Below are 23,179 nucleotides of genomic sequence, written 5' to 3' on the forward strand. Positions count from 1 at the left end.
TCCTATATTCCACGTTCCTAAACGTATTTTGCTCTCTTGAACTCTACCCTTCTGTCCTAGCTTCTTCACCATCCCCCGTCTAATAGGATCAAAGTACTTCTTTTGTGTGTCCCGTGTAAAGTTGATTGGAGCATATGCTCCCAAACCAATAAATAATCAGAACTAATAAATCATGGGGACTCATTTGATTCCTATTAAATGAACATAATTTATCTGTTTGGCTACCCAGAAAATGCCGGAACAACAATTCAACATTTCACTAACTAATCCCAGAAACCAAGTTAAGGACCAACCAACCCAACAAAAATTACATGCATTTTGCTCAGAAATTTTGAAACTTTTGCAGCCTTGACAAACAAAACATAAAACAAAAGACCATTCACATATTTTCCTTCATTTTCTCAGCAACCAAAAACATGCCAAATTTTGGAGAGCAAACCAGATACTTACAAAGAAGGAACTTTGCCAATTGCCCACGTTGTGGTTAACCAAGCAGCGAGTATCTTCGATGCTCATGGTTCCTCGCTGGGCTTTCGAGCTTCATATTGAACTGGGAGGACGATGAGTTGGAAGCTCGGATTCCGCGGCTCCGAATTGTAGAAATGTAGCGAGAAAACAGGTTCGGGGTGTGAAGATTGGTGGGTAGGAGTTGGATTTTATTGAGGTTTGGTGGCTTGGGAATGGAAGGGAGTGAAAGTGAGTAGCAGTAAGGGGAAGCCATGAAAGCAAAGGCAGGAGGATTCTGAGGAAGAAGAGCTCAGAGCAGAGTACAAGTAGCTGCTCCATTGTAATTTCGTTGTTTCTTATGTTTAAGCAGTCAGAGAGGCTTCAGGAGGTTGATCTCTTGTAATTATATACAAACTCGTTTCCCTTGTGTTATTAGGTTTCCCTTCTTTTATGAGGATTCCTTCTTACACAAGAATAGTTTCTTACTTTCTTAGGAATCGTATTCATTGGAACCCAAGTCTTAATGTATATTTTCTGAACATTATAATATCTCTTTTTGCCGAACTTTTTTAAACAAACAAAGTTTCAATATAACAATTAGATTGATAGGGAACCAAAATGACCCTAAAAAAAAAAAAAATCCTTTAATCGTATTCATGTGGTGGAGTTTGTTAATAATTATAATCGAATCAAATTTCTCTCATTTTTCTGTCAAATATAAAGTACAAGTGTCGTTTCATTTTCATTGTATCTATTTTATTATTACTCTTATTTATTTTTACATTCAATTCAAGATAGCGAATTTGATACCAACTTAGGTTGTCTATTGTGTGGTTTAGCCGAACTCCCTTCTCCTCCTAACGTAAAATATATTGTTATGCTAAAAAAGAATATTCAAGATGCATGACATGGAACCATCTCCAATTATCCTCCTTATTTTAGGTTTAACAATTGAATGATACTTGACTACCCAAAAGGTGATTAGTAGTTCGTATCAAAAGTGTTTGTTGCCGATTCATAGCAATTCGTATTTATAATCAAAACCCTTCATATTATAAATTAATCTATAAAAATACTACAAAAAAATTAATCTATTGCATGCCCCCTTCTCTGTCTTTCCCTCTCTCTTCAATCTGTTGCATGCCCCCTGTATCCATGTCTTCACCATTTGATATGCCCTCAACATCATCCTCGTCCTGATATTCGGGCTTCACACGCCGAACGGGGATTGTAACGGAGTACACGGTGCCTAGGTCCTGATCCTCCGAGACACTAAGCTGGACTTTATCCTTCGAGTCTATTTCCACAAAATCGGACAGAGCTCCGACAATGTTGCTTACAATCTTCTGTTTCGCCTCATCAGTTACTGTGCATCGATCAGAGAAGAGGATCATCTGCAACCGCTGCTTTGCAATCTTTGCATTGGAAGTCCTTCGTGTCGATGGTGAAGGGAGCAATATCTTCCATGCCAAATTCAAGCGCTCGAAAAAGCTCATGTTTATAGCATTGAGGAGAAAGCCTTCTGTTTCTTGGCTTATAGGTCCCGGAAAGAGTTCACTGTTTCCTTCAATTCCAAATGATTGGTCATAGTGACACTTCGAGTTCGAGCTATAGCAAACTAGATTTGAGAAAGACGTTTGATTCATCAGAGGAAAACTACCTCCGCCATTGAAACCGTTATATTTTACCTGCAGATATACGAGAGAGCATCAGACCTGAAATATAAACCGTTCCTTGAAGTTGAAGCCATATGACGGCAGTAGGTGTTTGAGAGGATTGTTGACAAATCTAATACAACAGATTTCAGTAAAAGGGTAATGCTAGGGAGACTCAATTTGTAAACTAAATTTCGAAAACTAAAGGATATGGAAGTTGATGGTTGGTTTATTGCTTAAGCGACATGCTTACACTAAACAAAAGAATCAGGCGCTATGCGTTACTCCCAAACCTCCCGGTTTAGGTATTCTTCAAATGAAATCTGAAAAACTAGTCAAATCCAAATTTCTAAAATTTACTTGATAGCAGGGAAAATTAGTGCAAAATCTCAGCACCTACATAATGAAAGCAGTAAAAAATTTGCCCCACCATTCACCTTCCAGAAAAAAGCACCTACATAACTGCTGCTTTGATATTTCCATCCAATAATGTTTCTTTTCATATTAAATTTTCATAAATTGACATTAAAAGGATAAATAGACAGAACAACGACAAGAACACACAAAAAAAGCAGAACCGGCAGCCATAGAAAATCAAATTGTAAACAAGACTTGCGAATTTCCAGCAATGAATGAGGCAACTGGAGATAAATCTAGAAACCCAGTTGGATAAATGCATGAAATTTCAAATCTTTTGCAGAAAAAGAAGCAAAAATAAAAGGGGGAAAATGCAAACCTTGGAGGGTTGGAGAGAGATTCCCAGAGAGTGGTGGTGCTTAAAAGGGAAAGTTCCAAAAATTGCAGAGATTCCAAAATCACCAGAAAAAGCCATTTTTCTTTTACTATCTAAATATGTATGAAATCTTCGGAAATATATCAACTGGGTTTTTGTTTCTCTCAGAGCTCCAGCTGAAGTGTGGCGTTATGTACTTGGGTAGGTTTTTAACGGTCATGACGGAAGAAAGAGGGAAACCAGCAGAGGGTATTAATGTAATTGTGTAACTAAATTGGGGACACTTCGAAAAGGAAAAAAAAAAAATCCTAGATAATACCTTGTTTCATAAGATTACCCTTTGCTTGTTCTTCAAATCTACTAACTTTTCAAGGACATGCAATGCATGTAGATTGTCGACAAGAAAATTGGATGTTGCGCCAAGAAAATCAGAAACTCTGTATTTGTGCGTCGGTCAAATCTAGGGAGCTTACAAACAAGCAAGGCAGTCTAGGGATTTTTGAGATCCGAGATGATGTCAAAAAATATGTCATCATTTTATATAAGAAAATTATTTGTTTTCATATGTAAAATATCGATAAAATGATACTTAGAAAAACACTTCAAACTTAATAATTTATAAACACGGAAAAACTAATTTATTTTGTATCGTAAGAAGGAAACAAAAAAAACTCCGGATTTACAAGTAGATAGATATGCGTTTTGTTTTCCATCTGAACTTTTAAAGTGTTTTTGTATAAATCGTGAGGTATTTTTTCTTATTTACTAACTTTGTCAATATGAGACAAAAAATAATTATGTTTTTGAGTCTTTAATTGATATGTATAGGTAATAAATAGGTACTAAATTAAACATTTTGATGACACATCATATGATTTGTAAATTTGGTCTAAAAATTTGGTCAACGCATTACTCTTTGTTGAAGATTAGACTTGAATTTGAACAAATATTTAAAAATAACAACCCACATAGCTACTAGCTACTAATTAAAAATAAATTAACAACCAAACAAAAATTCGTAAAAATTGAAAAGAATAAACATGCACTTAACATTTCGAACTTAGGATCTCTCGTTAATTTTAAACAACAAAAACCATTGATTCTAATTAAACTTCTTGATCATTTAGCGAAATTTTATATATTTATACTCTTATGAAAAGAAATTTGTAAAAGTTGAAAAGTAAATAAGCACACATGGTGTTTTGAAGCCAAGATCTCCTCATTAATTTCAAACAACAAAACCACCAGTTCTAGTTAAATTTCCTTGTTATTGATCCAAATTTTATAAATTTATACTCTTATGAAAACATATATAAATATACCACCCTCATAATTTTAGTGTCCCTAATTATTTTGGGCCCCGAACGGTCACCCTGCTTGCATTGGGCCTGGGCCGGCATTGCAAAGAAGGGGAGGGGAAGTGATGACACAATTGGGCTTTGTTGTTTAGGCGAGGAAATAGAGTATTGTCTCATATTGAAAAGTTAAGACACTTTGCATCAAATAAAGTTTGGTTAATCCGGTTATTGTTAACTGGTTTAAGATGAAACCTTAACATTCCTCAGTTGAGACGGTGAAGTTGAGTTTGTTGTGCTAGTACTCGTATATGGACAGTTTTAGAATAAGTGTGTGCATGGACTATATGCTTAAATGGTGAGTGAACTCAAATGATCGTAGAGTTCAAACAAAAATCGAGGAAGTGAAAATTAGAGTATTCTAACCAACAAATGAACAAACTATAAAGACTATTTTATTAAAAGGAAAAATAAAGAAACAAGAATGTTAAGACGGTTACAAATTGAGGACTACATTTTGACTAATCTTAATTTCTAATAAGCAAGATATACAACTCAAATACTAACCTAACAAGAAAACTCAAATAATTTAATAAACCTGAAAATACTATTATTTTCCAACAAATTAATATTCAAAAGAAACAATCCATCTCATTTAAATCGAAACCTCAACATTATACATCTATCTGTCGAAAGAAATCGGGTCTATTTTCCCACAAAACTAATTATTATTAGTTTCATAGTAACTATTCATCTATTCAAAGCAAGGGAGTCCACCTCATCTTCATGCCACCTGTCCTCCTTGTCCCTTTGGTGACAAACTCGGCAAACGATACAACGATCGAATTGCATGCATGTTATAAAACTCTGCAACCGAGAAGCCTTGTCAAGAATTATCCAATTAATTTGTACCCAGAAGCAATGTGAAATATTGAGAACTTGTAGCTGTTTTAGGTCATTCAATATAATGTGCACCGGAGGCTTAAAACCTTCAGTTTCGGAAGATATGCAACTAGGGTTGAAGCAAAGCCACGATCACAAGTACCCATAAGTTTAAGTTCACTGAAGTTTTTACAGTTGCTGGAAATCTGCTCCAACAGGTACGGGAAATTTGTATTATCGGGAGATATTGTCAGCGACACGAGGTCTTTCCAGCAGCGAAAGGCCTCGTATATTCCAGTGTCGCTTATTGTGAAGCAACTTGGAAGAACCAGTCGTTTTAACTTTAGGCACCTACATGAGATTGTTTTAGGGAAACAACTAGTCATCAAGATATTCACCTTGTCAATACACAGTTAAAGAGTTTGTTCAAATTATCTTCTAGGTTTATAGACAATCCGTTAAAATAATTGGAAATCAAATTCTTATTCTTGAAATAATTAAAATTGAATATTGATGACATGTCAATCAAATATCAACAACATAATAATTTTACATGTTATATCTGTTTGTACTACTATTTAAGACAATTTTGGCCCAATTAAAAAATGTCAAGTGTTCCTTGATTTTTAAGTCCAAGAAAAAATAAATAACATGTCCATTTAAAAATAAAAAATAAAACACATGTTAAAATATCATTGGACAAAATCAAAAGGTGAATACTCACTAATGAGTACACAATATTATCCTTATCTTTGTATGGCATTAGTTAGTGTTTAGAATCGTTGAATTTTGATAATTCATTATATTTATGTCTAGTGAAGAAATGAACATCAATATGCATGTTTTGTCCAACTTGAGACTAGATTAGCCGTACTCCACGATTACTATACTTTAGAAGTTGGCATCCATTTCTTCTTTTAAACTTATGTTATGAGTCATCTAATTCAATTCAATTAGAGACATTGAACAAGGCCTACATTTTTATCGTATATTTATATCTCCTACACTAATAGGGTACGTGTTTTAAATTCCAAGGGGTACATCAGATGAAGTTAGTTTGTACAAGACTCCTGGTTATATTTTCAACCGAAACGATAACAGATATACAAGAGTATTATCAGTAAACAAAGAGATGATAATTACAGCAACATTAGCTAATAATCCCCTTTTTTTTTTTATAACCATTGCTCTTAAAACCCTAAAATCCACATCTACTGACGATACAATTACAAATAATTAAAAAGATATGGCCAAATTACGTACCTTTTAGCAGCATAGGTGATGAAGGCATCGTCACCCAAGTAGGGACTTGAAACTAAGGTCGTGACGTTTCCTTGACCGAGACTCAATAAAGCCTTCGAAACACCACTCAGAACTGATGGAGAATCGTAAACTGGCTCTACTTCCATGACTGAAAAATCAAGCGTAGCCCAAAACACAGAATGATTACATATAAGCGAACGCAGCGCAGTAGAAATGGCAGCACAACGAACAAGAACAAGTGCTTTCGTTAATTCGGAGCTGCTGCTGGATAAAATCTTGAACCATATGTCCGGTGGCAGGTCTTCCCATCTTCTCACGCTCATTTGGGAGTCATCATCCACTTTTTTTCGTTTTTCTGGTGGAAAGTCAGCGCCGACTTCCATAGCAGTTTTTTTTTCCAAACAACTAGCCTTATATTTTGTTGCGTTTTCTTTGAGCAGATATATTTTGTTGGCTTTAAGATGTCTTATATAGAGAGACAAAGGAAAACCCTAGGTTTCTTCTTTTGGTGCGTGAACTACGGAGGGCCGAAGCCCAACAACTAGAAGACTCCATGCCTTGCCCCCACAAATGTTATCAAACCATGTGATATTTTTCTTTTAAAAGGGACCCAGTCCACCATTCTGCTAGTCAAGAAGAGCATTTCAACTTGCCATCATCGTGTGATTCACGTCAAAAATCAAACTCAGGATGTGCCGAGTGAAATACTAGTTGGAATTCGTCCCCAAACCACTAAGGCACCCCATGGTGGTTTATCAAACCATGTGATCTTATAAGCAAGAATGTGATCTTATTTTTGCTAGTAACAACTCCCTTTCTGTAAGAAATGTGTTCTTCAGTGAAATGTACTAAGTATGAACTATTGGCACGAGTCAACTATATAATTTAGGAATGTAATCCTCTAATTGATTCCTTGTATAATTGGGATACTTATTTTTTTATTATGTGGGATATTGTACAACTATATATTTACATCCTAGAGAGAAGAATAATATACACAATTCAAACCTTATACACTTTTATCTTTATCTTGGCATCAGAACAGATTCCGACGGTCTCTTCCCAATACCAACCCTAAAATCACTCAACACCGTGCAATCCACAACCAAGGTTACATTAAGAACAAACCCTGGTGTTTGAAAAAATCTCGAATCCACAAACCTAACCCTTGTGGCTTTGGAAACAACAAAGCTACAAACAAAATCAACCAACACAAATCAGTCCATGCAATGGCTGAAGAAAAGAAAAGCGGTGAGATAATTCCCATACAAACCAAGTCTATACAAAGTAGGTCTACAAACACGATTTCAATGGCTGCTGTTGTTGAAGACTTGCGTGCAATGGCTTCTGTTGCAGCAGGCCAAACAAGGCCCATGACAGTTGTCCCAATGCACGGTCCAGAGGGAAAAGAGGCTGCTGCACCGAGAGAAGATACGGGTCCAATGCAATCTTTAATCAAATAGATTTCAATAAATTATGGTTATGACGACGATTCAAGTAAAATTGGCATTGCATGCAAAACATCCACTAAATGAGATTCCGGTGGGATAATTGACTCCAGAGCTACGGATCATATGACATATAATGAATCTCTGTTTCACCACTTAACCGTGCCACCCAAGGAGAATGTTATCACAACACACGGTGAAATTGCTCTAGTTATAGGAGCGGGTTCCATCACACTTACTCCCTTTATAGCTCTGCATAAAGCTCTTCTTGTTTCTTCATTGTCGAATCATTTACTTTATATTGGTCAAGTTACGGAACAATTAGATTGTGTTGTACTCATATTTCCCACTTTTTGCCTACTACAGGATATCCAGACATGGATGATCAATTGGCGTGGTACTAAGAGGAGACGGTTATATTATGTGGATGATGTGGTACTGGGCCGACTCAACCTCACTGGTCATAATAACAAGATCAATCAAATTTGGTTATGGCATCGTCGATTAGGACATGCATCCTTCGGTTATTTAAGAAAATTACTTCTGCCTTTATTTAATAGCGTTTCAGACTCTGATTTTCAATGCAAATATTGCATTCTTGCAAAAAGTCATTATACTTCTTACCATTTGAATTTTAATAAAAGATCAGTGCCTTTTGAGTTAATTCACTCCAATGTATGGAGTCCTTCACCAATAGCGACGCACCACGGTAATCGGTGGTTTGTTATTTTTGTAAATGATTGCACCAGAATGACTTGGCTTTATACCATGAGACAAAAGAGTGACGTTGGACAAAATTTCCAACAATTTTATCATATGATGGGAAATCAGTTTTCTATTTCTATCAAAGTCCTTAGATTCGATAATGGTAGAGAATATCTTAATTCTGAACTATCACAATTTTTAGCGGAGCACGACATACTTCACGAGACTACTTGTCCTCAAACTCCTCAACAAAATGTTGTGGTAGAATGTAAGAACATACATATCTTGAAAAATGCATGTGTTCTTCTAATCGGGACTCATGCTCCTCATGCCTATTGGGTGGATGCAATTACATATTCCGTTTATCTCCTTAATCGAGTGCCTTCTTGAGTTCACAACTTCCAATATCCCATGAAAGTCTTGAGGAATTAGGTCACTCAACCTTCTTCTCTCCAATTATCACCCCACATATTTGGATGTGTGGCTTATGTGCATCTTCACAAGAATCAACGAAGAAAATTGGATCTGTTTGTTGTTCGTTGTGTATTTCTGGGATTTAATAGCCAACAAAAGGGATACCGTTGTTACTATCCACCTACTAAGCATTTCTATGTCGCCATGGACGTCACGTTTTCCAAAACCAAGATGTTTTTCATCACTAATCAAACCCACTCTACTCTTTAGGGGAGTTAAATAGTACAGACAAAGACTACAGTTGGTTTGATATCCCACATGAAAGGGACAGTTGGCAAGGTCCCAACAGTGCAGGCGAGACTGAAATTGAAGACGTAAGTGCTGTGAGCACCCCACTTGACCATGCCTTAATAGAAAGCTATGACACATCAGTCCAAACCATACCAATTCAAAGCCCAACAATTCAAATTCAAAGCCGTGACACATCATTCCATTGTGCAACAATTCAAAGTCCAACAATTCAAAGCCCATTAGTAGCCCACGACACAACAATTCAAAGCCCAATGGTGGGTCACGGCATAACAACTCCAAGGCCAGTAGTGGGCCATCGCATAGCATTCCAAAAACTAGTGGATCTTGACCAAGAAACCCCTGACTGAGAGATAGTTCATGGAGCAAAGAATAATGGGCCTACGCCGTTTATGGATTCAATAGAAAGTAATGGGTCGACGAGTGTTACCGAGACTGCAAACAGAAAATAACTGTCATTATCCTCCAACAGTACATGTTCATGTCCCCATAGATACCCAAGAGGTACGTTCTCATACTCTAAATATTATTGAAAATTCTTATGGGAAACCACCTGACAGGTTTTCTCCGAAAGGAAAAGTGAGATATGCAATTGCACAGTATGTGTCCACTCATCGACTATCACCCAAGTACGAAGCCATGGTGAATCAAATGGTTGAGATTAAAATTCCAATGAAAGTGGAAGAGGCTTTGAGAGATTCCCGTTGGGTAGAAGTCACGGAAGTAGAAATGGAAGCCTTACAAAGAAACAGAGCTTGGTATGTAGCATCACTACCACAAGGGAAGAGATTGATGGGATGCAAATGGGTTTTCACCATAAAGCACAAAGCGGATGGATCCATTGACAAATACAAGGCAAGATTGGTAGCTAAAGGGTACACACATACATTTGGCGTTAATTACCAAGAAACATTTGCTCCGATTGTAAAAATGAATACTATTTGAGTCCTTTTGTCTTTAGATGCTAACCTGGATTGGCCTTTGAAATAGTTCGATGTGAAGAATGTTTTTTTTTTTTTACATGGAGATCTAGAAGAGGAAGTATACATGAACCTTCCACCAGGATATGAAACACCGAATGAAGCTTGAAAAGTATGTAGACTCCGAAAGACTCTCTACGGACTCAAACAGTCACCTAGGGCATGGCTTGGAAGGTTCACTGAAGCAATGAAAAAATATGGCCATAGACAAGGAAATGTGGACCACATCATGTTTATCAAATGCATGGAAGGTAATGTTACTTTGTTGATAATATATGTGGATGATATGGTAGTCACTGGTGATCATACAAAAGAGATAAAAAGGCTGTAGGGATATCTCTCATTAGAATTTGAGATGAAGGATTTAGGAGGCTTGAAATACTTCTTGGACAATGAAGTTACTTGTTCTCGTGACGGTATTTACTTGTCTCAGCGGAAGTATATTCTTGATATTCTCTCTGAAACAAGAATATTGGCCTGTAAACCAGCTGAAACTCCTATTGTGCAGAATCATCACCTGCCGATATACCAGAATCAAGTGCTTACCAATAAAGAAATATATCATAGATTGGTAGGACGATTGATCTACCTATTGCTTACACGTCCAGATATTGCATATGCAGTCAGCATTGTAAGTTAGTTTATGCACGCACCCAGTAAGGATCACATGGCAGCAGTGATGCATATACTGAGTTATCTGAAAGGTGCACCGAGTAAATGATTGATCTTCAAGAAGCATGGATATATGGAGGTGAAGGGGTAGTTGATGCTGACTGGGCGGGAAACATTACTAATCGTCACTCCACATCAGGCAACTTCACATTTGTAGCAGGAAATTTGGTAACATGAAGAAGTAAGAAGCAAAATGTAGTAGCTAGATCCACTGCTGAGGCATAGTACATGGGGATGGCTCATGGAATTTGTGAATTGTTATGGCTCATGATTCTTCTCATTGGGATTAGGTTCAAGACTCAGGGGGCTATGTTATTATACTGTGACAACCAAGCTGCAAGAGAAATAGCCAATAATCCTGTACAAAGCATGCGGAGGTAGATAGACACTTCATCAAAGAGAAGTTAGATGTCAAATTGACAATTATATATTTACCTCATAGAGAGAAGAATAATATACACAATTCAAACCCCAAAACACAGATCACTAGTACTGTTGATTATTGACTCAAACATGTAGTCAAAGTCCAAATCTTTGGGCTACTTTTGTGGTCAAAATTGTTGGATGGCATGCTACATGTGGGAAACCAAAATTGGATGCACTTATGCCTAATTCTTTTTGACTTGATGTTAGGCCTTTGGCCATTGATGTCTTTGAGAAGCTTTTCTTTGGCTATAAAAGGAGAGCAAGGTGTAGCTCATAAGCATGGAGTAGAGACAAGAGGAGAACAAGGAAGAGAGAAAAATAGCAAGAAGCCATTTGGCATAGAGAAGAATTTTCTCAAATTGTCTTGCTTTGTATTTTTGGTTTTCTCTTCCTATTGTAAGTGTGAGAGCTTGGGTTATTTGGGTCTTTGGGAAATTGAGTGATAAACACTATTGTATGTTCTCATTGATTATAGTGGAATACTCCGTCGTCTCCAAACTGGATGTAGGCATTGCCGAACCAGTATAAATCTTGGTGTTCTTGTTGGTGTTGGTTTTATTCTGTTCTGTCTTACTATTCATTTACAGTCGAACGCCGCTTCCGCACAACAAGTACTTGCTTAACGGTACTTGAATAAAGATTCCTCATCAACTACTAGATTCCAATAAGTTTCAATTCAAACCCTAAACACTTATATCTTTATCTCGAACTAGCTAGATTAATCTAATTATTGGGAAGGAAAGGTATGTTTACAGGGATTGCGATTTACAATAAGACTGAACCCATTGAAGTTTGAAGTATTTTCGAACTGGTCTTACAACTGGTAGAACAAGTTCATCGCAATGGACACAACAGAGACCTGGTTTTGAGGGTCATACATGCTCGTGTAACCTGGATTTAATGCAAGTTTTCTTCTTGTGCGTGGATCAGTTGATTCATGTCTCTCTCTTTTAGAATTTAGAAGTGATGATTGAATCGTTAAGCTAATGCTAAGGTGTTTACCGATTGCATTGTTCATCATCCCACGAGTATTCAATCATGTGATCGAAATTGGGTTGACCTTCCACCCGCCTGAGTGGTAGGGACGCTCAAAACGTCACGCTTAAACGGTTGGATCCAGCTCCATGCTTGGAGGATCGCGAAATAAAATACAGTCAATTTCCACAAATATCGGCAACAAAGCATGTGAATACTCCAATAAATAAAGTATACAAAATCATCCATTAAAATAACACTTAAAATTTTCCTCATTCAAAACAACATTGTCCAATTTCTACTCCAACAAGGTGAAACTAAAACACCAACAAATCACAAACCCCAAAAACCAAAAACCAAAAACCAAAAGAAAATTATATCCAAGTAAAGCGGAAGGCAATCTCAATTTGATTCACAAATCAATGGCTTAACTTACTTAGCTAGAAGAATAGTCTAATTTTGATTTGGATAATCCTCACTGTGTAGCGAATTTCGATAATCCCATCAATGCTAGCTCAAGTTTAAGGATCATATGCGTTCACAGCGAACTAAAACGTCCCACATTGTGCCGATGGCGAGAACTGAGGGCAAAACAAACTGGGACCCGAAAGCAGGTGTTAGGTCACTGCTCTTGCTCTTCACTGGGGCGGCTTCGGGGGGTGGAGGCATGTTTTCAACTTTAACGGCGAGCTTCATGCCACCATAGCAGTACCCCTTGCTCGTAATGAAGTAGTAGTCCCTTGTCACATTCAGCGGAACCACATCTCTTCCGGCTCCGGTGGTCCAGTTGTGAAGGGGATGTTCAGCATTGCACGAGACATAGTTTGTCTGGTTCACCTCTATAACATCCATTTGGTTCCTATCATAAACAAAAACTAGAGGAAAAAGAAAAATGGAATTACCAACTAGCACAAAATATATAGTTTTCTACTTATTTTAAGTTTTCGTGTAGTATAGCACGAATTTTTACTAAGGAATTGATTTCCGCACACTCTTGTTCATTTTCGGATTTCCCTTGAGTTGACTAACCAAAAGATACATTAAAATATGAATGTAAATTGTTGTATAACAATCATATAATAAGACAGGAACTGTGACACTGACAGTGGCCCTCTTCACAGAAAAAGCCAAAAAGCCAAGAGGAAAACAACTAGAAAAAGTTGCAGATCTGAATCAGCCAGGATGATAGATACAAAATGCTAGAACATAACAGACTGCCTGTATGCTGTGGACTTTGAAGATAATTACCAAAATTTAAATGCTTCTTACGAAAATTTAAATGCTTCTTTTTCCTTTTCCTGCATATTTTTTTTCCGTAGGCAAATCTGAGTTTTAACATTTCAATACTTAAATAATTAACTAAGATTTAGCATAAGCTTTACACAGCAAGAAACAAAATTCAGAAAAACTCCTTAATTGGTAATCTGATTATATGTAAACTGTTTATAACAAATTTAAGCAATTACAGTAACCACACATGCATTCTCATAACTTGAATAACCACAGTTGTAATCTTTTCTTCTTTTTTTCCTGCATTTTTTCAGAGGGGAAAACTGAATTTAACTTGAAGTTTACACATCAAGAAACAAACTTTTAAAAATAAGTCCTTTTATCATCTAAAACAATCAGAAGCATCATCAACCAAGCAATAGAAAATTTGAGCTGTGAATTAACAAACAGAGAACAAAAAAGCATTGACGGACAAAACAACAACTTAATGGATCTGAGAGAAGGGAAGGAAAGATGAGTTTACAGAGCCAGTCTCCATTGTAAAAGTGCTGATCCTGAGCCCAAATAGTATAGTTGACATTGCTGGTCCAACCCATTTTCCCTCCCACCATATATCTCGTAGCTGATGCTTCTGGAAGTTCCATCACCACCACCAAGCACAAAAGCACCACCACCGCCGTAGCTCTCTCTTTCTCCATTGCTCTCTCTCACTCTATCAGTCTTTCACATGCAGTAGCAGTTGTTCTGGAAAGCTCTGTCTAAAAAAGCACTTTGCTTTTGAGCTTTTTGGGCTCTTAATTTTTGTTGGGCGGTTTGATTTACACGAGGTTTCAGTTTCAAGATCCACATGTACCGTGGGCTACTTATCCAGATAATTCGGGTCCTATAAACAATATTATATTTCTCATATTTCAACTTTTATGTTAAAAAATGTTAAAGCTGTGCCTGTTCACAATGGAAATGGAAAAGGATCTCATCGCCAGATTCTTTTTCTAGGGATCCAACAATCGTATTCGTTCATTGTACATCGTACGGTTAGTTTTCATTAGATACTATTTATATTTGAATTTTAAATTTTAAATTTTAAATGATTTCTGACCGCACGATGTACGATAAACGGACATAATTATGGAATTCCTATGATCCCTAGAAAAAGAATCTGGCGAGGATCCTTTTGCGTTCATAATTGCAAGAACCTAATTGTTATACATTAATTAAGATTGAGTGTTTAGTGATTAAAAATAATTAAATTGAGATCAAGTGTTGGTTGATTACAATAACCTAATTGTTATACAGTAATTAAGATTGAGTGTTTAGTGATTAAAAATAAGGGGTTTTTGAACATTAGTCATTGCAAAAGATTAAAATTTAAAAAAAACTGATGCTAGATTAAATATTCAATTTAATTCCTTGAGTGTACTTTTATCAAAATTTACACTCAATTTTTCTTATTTAATGTGTATTTTTATTTAATCTCTCCATATTAAATTTTAATTTTATTAATATGCACATATTTAATTTTTTAATTAGAAATGAACGTAAATGAGAAAATATTAAAAAAAATTGTGATACAAAAATATATAGATACATAAGTGTATATAAATGATTGTGCCAAATAATATAAAATTGACTTTTTTGTACCAAAATATTTGTACCTACATGATTGTACCGAAATATATTATAATGAACCTAAATGTATGTATTGAAATGTATTATATTGAATTAATGTACCTAAATGTCAATACCAAAATGTATGTACCAAAATGTACGAACCTAAATGTCAATACCGAAAATGTATGTACCTAAATATCAATACCAAAATGTATGTACCTAAATGTATTTACCGAAATAATAATTGAATTAATGTACCTAAAAGTCGATACTGAAATGTGTGTATCAAAGTGTACGTAACGAAATGCATTATATTGATCGAAATGCATTATATTGAATCAATGTAACTACATGTTTGTACCGATAGATATACCAAAATATTCAAATGTATTAATGTACCTAAATGAAGAACATACAAAATTGTTACCGGAATATATATTATAAAAAATTTAGTTGCCTAAATGTAGACATTAAAATATATTATGATGAATGAAATAAAAATTAAATTTAAATGTAATTAATACATTAAAATAAAAAGATAAAATAAAACATCAAAATACAACTAATAAATGATATGATTAAATGTGCTAGGGACTAAAATTGGATTTTAATCTTACATATGGTTATAATCTAAAACTCATCTTTTTTAGGGATTAAAATGAAGTTTTCTATAAAAATAATTAAATTAAGATCAAGTGTTGGTTGATTACTGTGTTCAAACTAGGATAATGGGACAATCGTCTTTTGTCTGAATGTGAAGTTGTGAGTAATCTTAAGTTTAACGGCAGTTTCACTGCTTTTGAAGTAAATTAGGCAATCTTTAAGTTAAATCTTACAACAAAATGGTGAAATCCGGCTCAAAGTTGCTTGTGGGTTATAGATTTCTTTAAACAACCAAACAATGAGAAGCGAAATTCGATGATGAATTAAGTGTGATTTTGAATCGCACAATCATGTTGTGTTATTAATTTATTTATTTTATAATACGCATGTTTGTAGTCCATGACATGCCAATTACGTAGCACAACTCTATTAAAACACACGGATTATGACCGCCACGTGATCACACTAATCCAGAATACTAACAAACACGACATAGCTAAGGCATGTTTTCAACTTTAACGGCAATCTTCATGCCACTGTAGCAGAACCCATTGCTACTAATGAAGTAGTAGTGCCTTGGCTCATTCAGTGGAACAATATCTCTTCCGGCTCCGGTGGTCCAGTTGTGAAGGGGATGTTCAGCATTGCACGAGACATAGTTTGTCTGATTTACCTCTAGAACATCATTTTGGTTCCTATCATACACAAAAACTGGAGGGAAAAGAAAAACAGAATTACCAACTACTACTAGCATAAAATACATAGTTTTCTTAGAAGTAAATTAATATTTGTTACTTGTTTATTTGAAGTTTTCGCATAGTGTTGGACGAACTTTTACTAAAGAATTGATTTTCACACACTTCTGTTCATTTTTAGGATTTTTGTTTCATCCACTACACTTTAGAACTAACCAAAAGATACATTAAGATATGAAGGTAAAATTGTTGTATGACAAGCATATAAGAAGACATTGGATTTTCTTCACAGCAAAAACCAAAAGACACATGCATTCTCATAACTTGAATAACCAAAATTGTAATTTTCTTTCTTTCTTTTCCCTGCGTTTTTCAGCGGGAAAAACTGAATTTTAACTTACCTTTACACATCAAGAAACAAACTTTTAATAAAAAGTTCTTTTAATTCATCAAATAAAAATGGAAAAGCGGATTTTAAGCACAACCCATTAAGCCATTTTCACATCTAACACACTATCATCAACCAAAGGAAAAAAAACTTGAGCTAATACTAACAAAGAACAAAAGGCATTGACAGAAAAGCAAAAACTCAATGGATTTGAGAGAAGGGAAAGGAAGATGAGCTTACAGAGCCAGTCTCCATTGTAAAAGTGCTTATCCTGAGCCCAAATAGTATAGTTGACATTGCTGGTCCAACCCATTTTCCCTCCCACTAAATATCTCGTAGCTGATGCTTCTGGAAGTTCGATCACCACTGCCAAGCACAAAAGCACTACCACCACCATGGCTCCCTTTCTCTCCATTGCTTTCTCACTCTATCAGTCTCTGATAAGCAGTTGCAGTTGCTCTGGGCAGCTGTGTCTAAAAAAGCACTTTGCTTTTGAGCTTTTTTGGCTACTTATCCAGATAATTTGAGCTACAGTATGCTCTGTATTTAAACCATTCCTAAAACAAAAGAATATTTCTACTAATGCTTAATGTGTAATGAATGACATCTTTTTCTTTTGCTAATGTTAAGCTAGATGCATAAAGTCTACACATTTACACTCGATGCTCCGTATTTAAACCATCCCTAAAACAAAAGAATATTTCTACTAGTGTCTAATGTGTAATGAATGACATATTTTTCTTCTGCTAATGTTAAGCTAGATGCATAAAGTTTACACATTTACACTCGATGCTCTGTATTTAAACCATCCCTAAAACAAAAGAATATTTCTACTAGTGTCTAATGTGTAATGAATGACATCCTTTTCTTCTACTAATGTTAAGTTAGATGCAAGGTCTACACATTTACACTTGATGCCCCGTATTTATACCCCCTCCCAAAAACAGAAGAACATTTCTACTAATATCTAATGTGTAATAAATGACATATTTTTCTTCTGCTAAGGTTTGGCCCAAGCAATCAAGGTATGAAAAGCAAACCAAATCAAAAGGGTTAATGGTCGTTTGGCACGTTGTAAACCATGTGCCGTTACAGCTAAAAGCACAATTGCACAAGACCCAAATCCAGTCCACCTGCTTTTGCTGTGCACATAGTTTAGCAACAGGGACATAATTTAAAGAGGGTAGTTTCCCTCAGTCCTCACTCTGTAAATGTTGCATGAGAATATTTTTGTAAGAAGGACATAATTTACAAGTACTTATATTGTGAATTCTTCTAAGAGAAACATAATACACTTGGAAATATGTTTCCTAAGAAAGCGCTTCTATAATTTAAAAGTACTTCTAAGTACTTCTAAGTTTTCCATCACGTATATTCATAAGTGGTTTTGGTTGTTAAAAAATATTTTTAACCCCTTCAGAAACAGTTACAAACATAACCTCACTAGCCCTCCTTGCTTATAATAGTGTGTGAAAAAGTTTACACCTTGAGAAGTGAGTTTTGAATATTTTCGAGCACCAATAACAGTCTTCAATTGGAACTTCGAAAACAAAAAAATGTTGGGGATGGCTGTCTAGAACAAGCCCAACAGTTTTAGTTGGGTGGCACTAACATTCAGTAAGCTAGAGTGGGCTACAAAACTTACACATATATATAGATAGATAGACTGCAAAACGACCTGTACTTATTTTAATCATACAACAATAACATGTCTTTGCACCCCTCTTAGCATCCACATCAAATCGTAAAATTATAGGTAAAAGCATAAGCAGCTCCCCATACTTCTGAAAATAAGCACAATTTCAAAAAGCACAAATTTCTGTACTTGGATAGAAATAGATATTAAATACTGGTTTAACTTTCTCTCAGTCCAACCTTCTTAACAAGTATTCCACTTGAACTTCCTTTGTCATTGGCATGATCCAATCCCCATATAAGTCTGCAACCAAGGTTGGTTTTATCTTATAAACCAGGTTGGGATTTTTCTTTTCCCCTTCGTACAAGGTCACTTCTTGCCCGTAAGTTTTCGCCTTCATTTCCACCCTCTTTATGATTGCCTCCTCAACCGTTGGATATGTCAACAAAGCCATCACCTTGTCCCTGTTCTGAAAAAAATAAAGAATACAGACTAAGAGCGCGGAACATCCAAAACTAATTGTGACAAAAGGATAGAGAAATACATTCAAGACCATGTACCTGTTCGAGAATGGCAGCTTCATAGGCATTGGGATTGGATCGAAATTTGCACTCTGCAACAAATTTACCATAATGGATTCTCTTGGACAGAGCCTGCCATCATAGCAATCCCGGTAAGAATTTAGAAATGCTAATTTAAAAACTACTCGCAGTTAATTACTGAATCTATTAAGAGCAAGAAATCACGTGCATAATATTGTGCTAAGGGTAAGATTAGGTACAATTTGAATACCTGCAAGCACATTGTGTCACAAACAGCAGTTGAACCGTAGTTACCGTCATCTCCTTCTTTAACCAGTCTTGGAATAATATCTCTGAAGTACATTTCCCAAACTTTTCTGTTTATGTTAATAGAGTTGGTAATGGGATGCAGAACCTGTTTGCAAGTTGGACATATATATTCAGATTCCGAATGAAAGTGGTTGCCACTCGGAAAATGAGAACAACAATTGCTGTTGCCTTACAACAATGGTAGTACAAATAGGACAGATGCAGAAAGCGGGGAGATAAAAAGAAAGTTCTCCTATTGGAAGGGCTACATCATTGTAGTGAATTTTCAGTTTGACAATGACCAACAAGACGTTTCTTTAACTGTTTCCCATCGGCGTTAGATTTTAAATGTCTAGTTTTTCGGTTAAATCAAATTTTTTTAACATATTTTTTGCTGCAGATGGATACACATAATTGACTACCATTTTAAATTGATCTAGGAGTGTTACAGATCAAGTTATCTATTAAATAGTTTCGGATGTAATTTTCTTTTGAGCATGTAATACCATCAAAAGACTCCGTTTTCTTTGCCTTAGACCATGTTGAGCTGAACACATCGGCCAAAAAAGAAAACAGAGCCCCCATGTTCAACACAACTTTCTCGATCACAATCAGCCCCGTTCAAGTTATTTATCAGACCTTTTCAAATGTTTCTCATAGTTTGTCCCTTGCAGCCTTGCAGGAGAGGGATAATAACCGTATGTTTTCAGAATTTTCTAAACTATTACATATATTCTTCAAATTATATAAAAACTGAAAACAGCCACATGGAGGATCTGGGAGGCCATCGCCGCGCCAGGCCTGCATGTGGCCCTGCTGCTTTCCTTAACTAAAGATAATCACAAGCTTGGGCATAATCAACTTCATTGTTCCAAATGTATGTTATATATTACCTGGGGGTAGTGCAGAGGTGGCAACACTGGTTCAGGTACGTCATTCGGAAAGAAAGGATGCTCATCAGGACTGCTGAATCTTCCCACCTAATAGCAATGCAAAGACAATAAGAAACCCCACAAGTCCTTTTTTTTGAGTGTTCTTAGTGTTCATGTTAAGATTTAGCATACCTGGCCATGAAGTTTTTCTGTTTCTTTAAGAATGTGTTCTACCAAGGAGCCGTGGAACCCATCAACGGGGAAAGCATTGGGGTCATATGTAGGCAAATTATGACAATATTGAGCTCTCTCTAACAGGCTAAAAATTATGCTATCCTCCTGCCGGATCAAAGAATGTCTTATACCTTCTAGTGTCAAACTATCGGTTTCATCCACCCTTTTCTTTGTAGCCAATGATCTTCACAAATAGGTAGCATAGTATTAGAATCTAGCCAAAGTAAATTGAAAGCAAGACGCTCCAATCAATAATATGCTTTTTTATGACCAACGATGGATTTAATTTTTAGTGACTACAAGCATACGTTTTTATGCAAAACCATCAAGAAGTACGTACCAGATTTCTAACAATTTAAGCCACAGTCATAGTATTCAAGTGTTGAAACTTTTTAGGCAAAAATAACACTGAAAAAGTTAAACGATAGTATTTTCATTCATAATTCATGGTAAAAACAAAATTGCAAACTATAGTTGTCCACGGCTTTTATAATTTGAAAACGCAACATTATATCTTTATCAATACAAGAAAAAACATATTTTTCACCGTAAACAATTAATGTATCACTCAACTAACCGGAAAACTTGAACTATAACCGAATTACTTGGACTAGAAATAACCGGAATTCTTGAACTTGAATTAACCGGAATACTTGAAGAAGCCCGACTAATTAATCAATCTATCAAGCAAAAACTCCATAACAATTAACCAAAACAATCAAGTACTGGAATTCTATTTCAAAATAATATCTTTGAACAATCAATGCAGTTCATATGAATTGGAGTTACTGAACAATTGGCATAGTTGGATAATATGTGCACAGAAAAAATAAAATCATGCCAATTTCCAGGAAAAAGAAAAACAATACAAAAGCAGAATAAACATAGAAATCTCATAAAACAGAACAACCAACAGATCCATAAAAGAACAAACATGGAAAATCATAAAACCCAACAAGTTAAGGCAAAAGGGTTGCTGTATTTGTACCCAATGGAGGTCGAAGCAGCCTGGACAGATAAATTTGGTTTCTTTGGCAGGGAATAATTGAGGCATGCGAAACTGTTGGATTGCATTGCTTTCAAGGGCAGTAAATAATTGGGTCTTGAATTGGAAACGTGGGGAGCTGAAAGAGTGGCAGGAGAGGAGGCCATCAGCAACTTAGCCTCCATTTATGAGAGAGAGAGAGAGATGGGCTCTTTGAGAAATCAGGAGAAAGAATGAAGGAATTGGACTGGGACTATGGTGGTGGTGGGAAAGGAGATGGAGAGGGGGGTAGGTGTGGAGGTTGAATTGGAGGTGGGTAGGCTGAAGAGAGCATGCACCAACGCAAAAAATGATCCCTTCACATTACTTTTTTGTGTTTTGTGTGTTTAGTGAGACTTCTGTCTTGATTGGTTTGTTAGATGTCAGCATGTGGGACATTTGAGTTTGAGTTTGAGTTTGAGTTTGAGTACGTTTTTATTTAATAATGCAATATAATGTGTAAAATTTTCTTTACACAATATTGAACTCTTTTCATCTCATTTGTTGTTCTCTTATTGAAATAAAACTTACTTGATATGTCATGATTGCTACAATATTTTAAATCAATTACGTATTATGCTACGAATTAAACACGCATAATTATATTAAAACGTTAAAACATATAACCATGAGGGAACAAATAATAGTTCTCACCAATCCATTTACGGACTACGCACTATACTACGGATTAAGCACGCACAATTGTCTTCCACAAATTGTGAGTGGTTGGTTGGTGGATGGAACAACTTGAGAAGTATCACTTCACAGGGAGTTATTTAAGAATAAAGAAAAAGACAAAAATGGCCATGAGCTCTCCACTTTCATTCCTAAAACCTCTTATTACATGACACTTGTGAGTTTAACAACTCTCGATTGATTAAATATTGACTGATCACTTGAGTTTTGTTCTTCTTTTATTTTTATTTGAATTAACATTTGCTTTGTTTAAGCATTCAGTGGTGAAAGAATGTAAAGAGTGGGCAGCTCGGGCATATACTCTTAATTAAGTGTTTTCCAGAAGGAAATATGTAAGAATAAACTATCCTATAGCATCACTATGGAATTCAACAATCAAAATTAGTTCATAGGGTGACATTTTTGACACACTCGTTTTTGTATGTTTGCACTCTTAGAGTTAGTACACTCCATTAAAGCAATTATTGTCTAGGCAATTGGACAAACAACAATATTTGGCTAGTCAAAGATTAGTAGGAATTCTTAGTCAAATTTTTTCAAAATAGTTCATTGTCAATTTATAGAACCTCGTATTTATAATAAGAACTGTTCAAATTATAAATCATCATATAAAGATCGTATTTGTAAAAAAAATCAATTAAAACTAAGGTCATTTAGTCATCAAACTTTTTAAAAACAAATGAACGGTATTACTAAAAGTATTACAAACCTTCTATGTACTTGCTATAATAGATTGACTAAACGACTTTAATTTTAATTTATTTTTTACAGAGTTGATCTTTACAATGTGATTCATAGTATGAACGGTTCTGATCATAAACACAAAGCTCTGTGATTAAAACACTAAGAGTTTTGAGTAGGAGTTCTTACTCATCTTTGAGCAGCCAAGTATTGTTCTTGAACAAATAGTGAATAGTAATTATTATGCATCTGCACCCCATAAAAGAATTGCCTGGACAATTAGTATTAAAACTCTCTCTTAAAAAATAATAATAAAAGATAATTTTATGTTTAATTTCAAATAAGTTTTTAACAAATCCCGTCATACCACGTGTCATTATCCGAAATTAAAATTTTAGTGGATAGATTTTTGGTTAGATTTGTAATCAATCCTATAACGCCATGTGTCATGATCCTGTAAGAGTTGTGGATAAAT

General features: G+C 35.5%; 5 protein-coding genes across 6 annotated transcripts; all 5 read right to left on the reverse strand.

Moving 5' to 3' along the window:
- Nucleotides 1-1,347: 1,347 nt before the first annotated feature.
- Nucleotides 1,348-3,028, reverse strand: LOC126583842 (cell division topological specificity factor homolog, chloroplastic-like). Its single transcript, XM_050248379.1, has 2 exons — nucleotides 2,839-3,028; nucleotides 1,348-2,135 (listed from the first exon to the last, which is right to left on the reverse strand). The coding sequence occupies exons 1-2, from the start codon at nucleotides 2,932-2,934 to the stop codon at nucleotides 1,539-1,541; spliced, it is 693 nt and encodes a 230-aa protein (XP_050104336.1). The 5' UTR covers nucleotides 2,935-3,028; the 3' UTR covers nucleotides 1,348-1,538.
- A 1,535-nt stretch (nucleotides 3,029-4,563) lies between these two features.
- On the reverse strand, nucleotides 4,564-6,700 carry LOC126583837 (F-box/LRR-repeat protein At3g48880-like). Of its 2 annotated transcripts, none has more exons than XM_050248373.1 (3): nucleotides 6,276-6,700; nucleotides 5,176-5,363; nucleotides 4,564-4,997 (listed from the first exon to the last, which is right to left on the reverse strand). In XM_050248373.1, the coding sequence occupies exons 1-3, from the start codon at nucleotides 6,656-6,658 to the stop codon at nucleotides 4,915-4,917; spliced, it is 654 nt and encodes a 217-aa protein (XP_050104330.1). In that variant the 5' UTR covers nucleotides 6,659-6,700; the 3' UTR covers nucleotides 4,564-4,914. The 2 variants fall into 2 exon arrangements, with proteins under 2 accessions (XP_050104330.1, XP_050104329.1); XM_050248372.1 differs by having other exon boundaries at nucleotides 5,120-5,363.
- A 5,752-nt stretch (nucleotides 6,701-12,452) lies between these two features.
- Nucleotides 12,453-14,256, reverse strand: LOC126583844 (lamin-like protein). Its single transcript, XM_050248382.1, has 2 exons — nucleotides 13,958-14,256; nucleotides 12,453-13,079 (listed from the first exon to the last, which is right to left on the reverse strand). Exons 1-2 carry the CDS (start codon nucleotides 14,130-14,132, stop codon nucleotides 12,733-12,735), a joined length of 522 nt encoding a protein of 173 aa, XP_050104339.1. The 5' UTR covers nucleotides 14,133-14,256; the 3' UTR covers nucleotides 12,453-12,732.
- A 1,696-nt stretch (nucleotides 14,257-15,952) lies between these two features.
- LOC126583847 (lamin-like protein) lies at nucleotides 15,953-18,028 on the reverse strand. The gene is made up of 2 exons (XM_050248385.1): nucleotides 16,972-18,028; nucleotides 15,953-16,359 (listed from the first exon to the last, which is right to left on the reverse strand). The coding sequence occupies exons 1-2, from the start codon at nucleotides 17,144-17,146 to the stop codon at nucleotides 16,145-16,147; spliced, it is 390 nt and encodes a 129-aa protein (XP_050104342.1). The 5' UTR covers nucleotides 17,147-18,028; the 3' UTR covers nucleotides 15,953-16,144.
- A 367-nt stretch (nucleotides 18,029-18,395) lies between these two features.
- Nucleotides 18,396-21,663, reverse strand: LOC126583836 (chorismate mutase 1, chloroplastic-like). The gene is made up of 6 exons (XM_050248371.1): nucleotides 21,292-21,663; nucleotides 20,262-20,487; nucleotides 20,091-20,177; nucleotides 19,160-19,303; nucleotides 18,928-19,020; nucleotides 18,396-18,836 (listed from the first exon to the last, which is right to left on the reverse strand). Exons 1-6 carry the CDS (start codon nucleotides 21,471-21,473, stop codon nucleotides 18,597-18,599), a joined length of 972 nt encoding a protein of 323 aa, XP_050104328.1. The 5' UTR covers nucleotides 21,474-21,663; the 3' UTR covers nucleotides 18,396-18,596.
- Nucleotides 21,664-23,179: the final 1,516 nt, after the last annotated feature.

The sequence above is a fragment of the Malus sylvestris genome, chromosome 9, assembly GCF_916048215.2.
Source record: "Malus sylvestris chromosome 9, drMalSylv7.2, whole genome shotgun sequence".
In the NCBI taxonomy this organism is placed as follows: domain Eukaryota; kingdom Viridiplantae; phylum Streptophyta; class Magnoliopsida; order Rosales; family Rosaceae; genus Malus; species Malus sylvestris.

Excerpts from the sequence above, each read along its gene's own strand:
- LOC126583836 (XM_050248371.1), bottom strand. The coding sequence starts at position 21,473 with ATGGAGGCTAAGTTGCTGATGGCCTCCTCTCCTGCCACTCTTTCAGCT. Across the intron at positions 20,488-21,291 it reads GCTGCTTCGACCTCCATTGG|ATCATTGGCTACAAAGAAAA; the intron begins GTACAAATACAG and ends CTATTTGTGAAG. Across the intron at positions 19,021-19,159 it reads GTGACACAATGTGCTTGCAG|GCTCTGTCCAAGAGAATCCA; the intron begins GTATTCAAATTG and ends CTATGATGGCAG.
- LOC126583842 (XM_050248379.1), bottom strand. The coding sequence starts at position 2,934 with ATGGCTTTTTCTGGTGATTTTGGAATCTCTGCAATTTTTGGAACTTTC. Across the intron at positions 2,136-2,838 it reads TCTCTCTCCAACCCTCCAAG|GTAAAATATAACGGTTTCAA; the intron begins GTTTGCATTTTC and ends GTATATCTGCAG.
- LOC126583837 (XM_050248372.1), bottom strand. The coding sequence starts at position 6,658 with ATGGAAGTCGGCGCTGACTTTCCACCAGAAAAACGAAAAAAAGTGGAT. Across the intron at positions 5,364-6,275 it reads ATCACCTATGCTGCTAAAAG|GTGCCTAAAGTTAAAACGAC; the intron begins GTACGTAATTTG and ends AATCTCATGTAG. Across the intron at positions 4,998-5,119 it reads CATATCTTCCGAAACTGAAG|AGTTTTATAACATGCATGCA; the intron begins GTTTTAAGCCTC and ends TCTCGGTTGCAG.
- LOC126583844 (XM_050248382.1), bottom strand. The coding sequence starts at position 14,132 with ATGGAGAAAGAGAGAGCTACGGCGGTGGTGGTGCTTTTGTGCTTGGTG. Across the intron at positions 13,080-13,957 it reads TTACAATGGAGACTGGCTCT|TTTTTGTTTATGATAGGAAC; the intron begins GTAAACTCATCT and ends TTTTTCCTCTAG.
- LOC126583847 (XM_050248385.1), bottom strand. The coding sequence starts at position 17,146 with ATGGAGAGAAAGGGAGCCATGGTGGTGGTAGTGCTTTTGTGCTTGGCA. Across the intron at positions 16,360-16,971 it reads TTACAATGGAGACTGGCTCT|TTTTTGTGTATGATAGGAAC; the intron begins GTAAGCTCATCT and ends TTTTCCCTCCAG.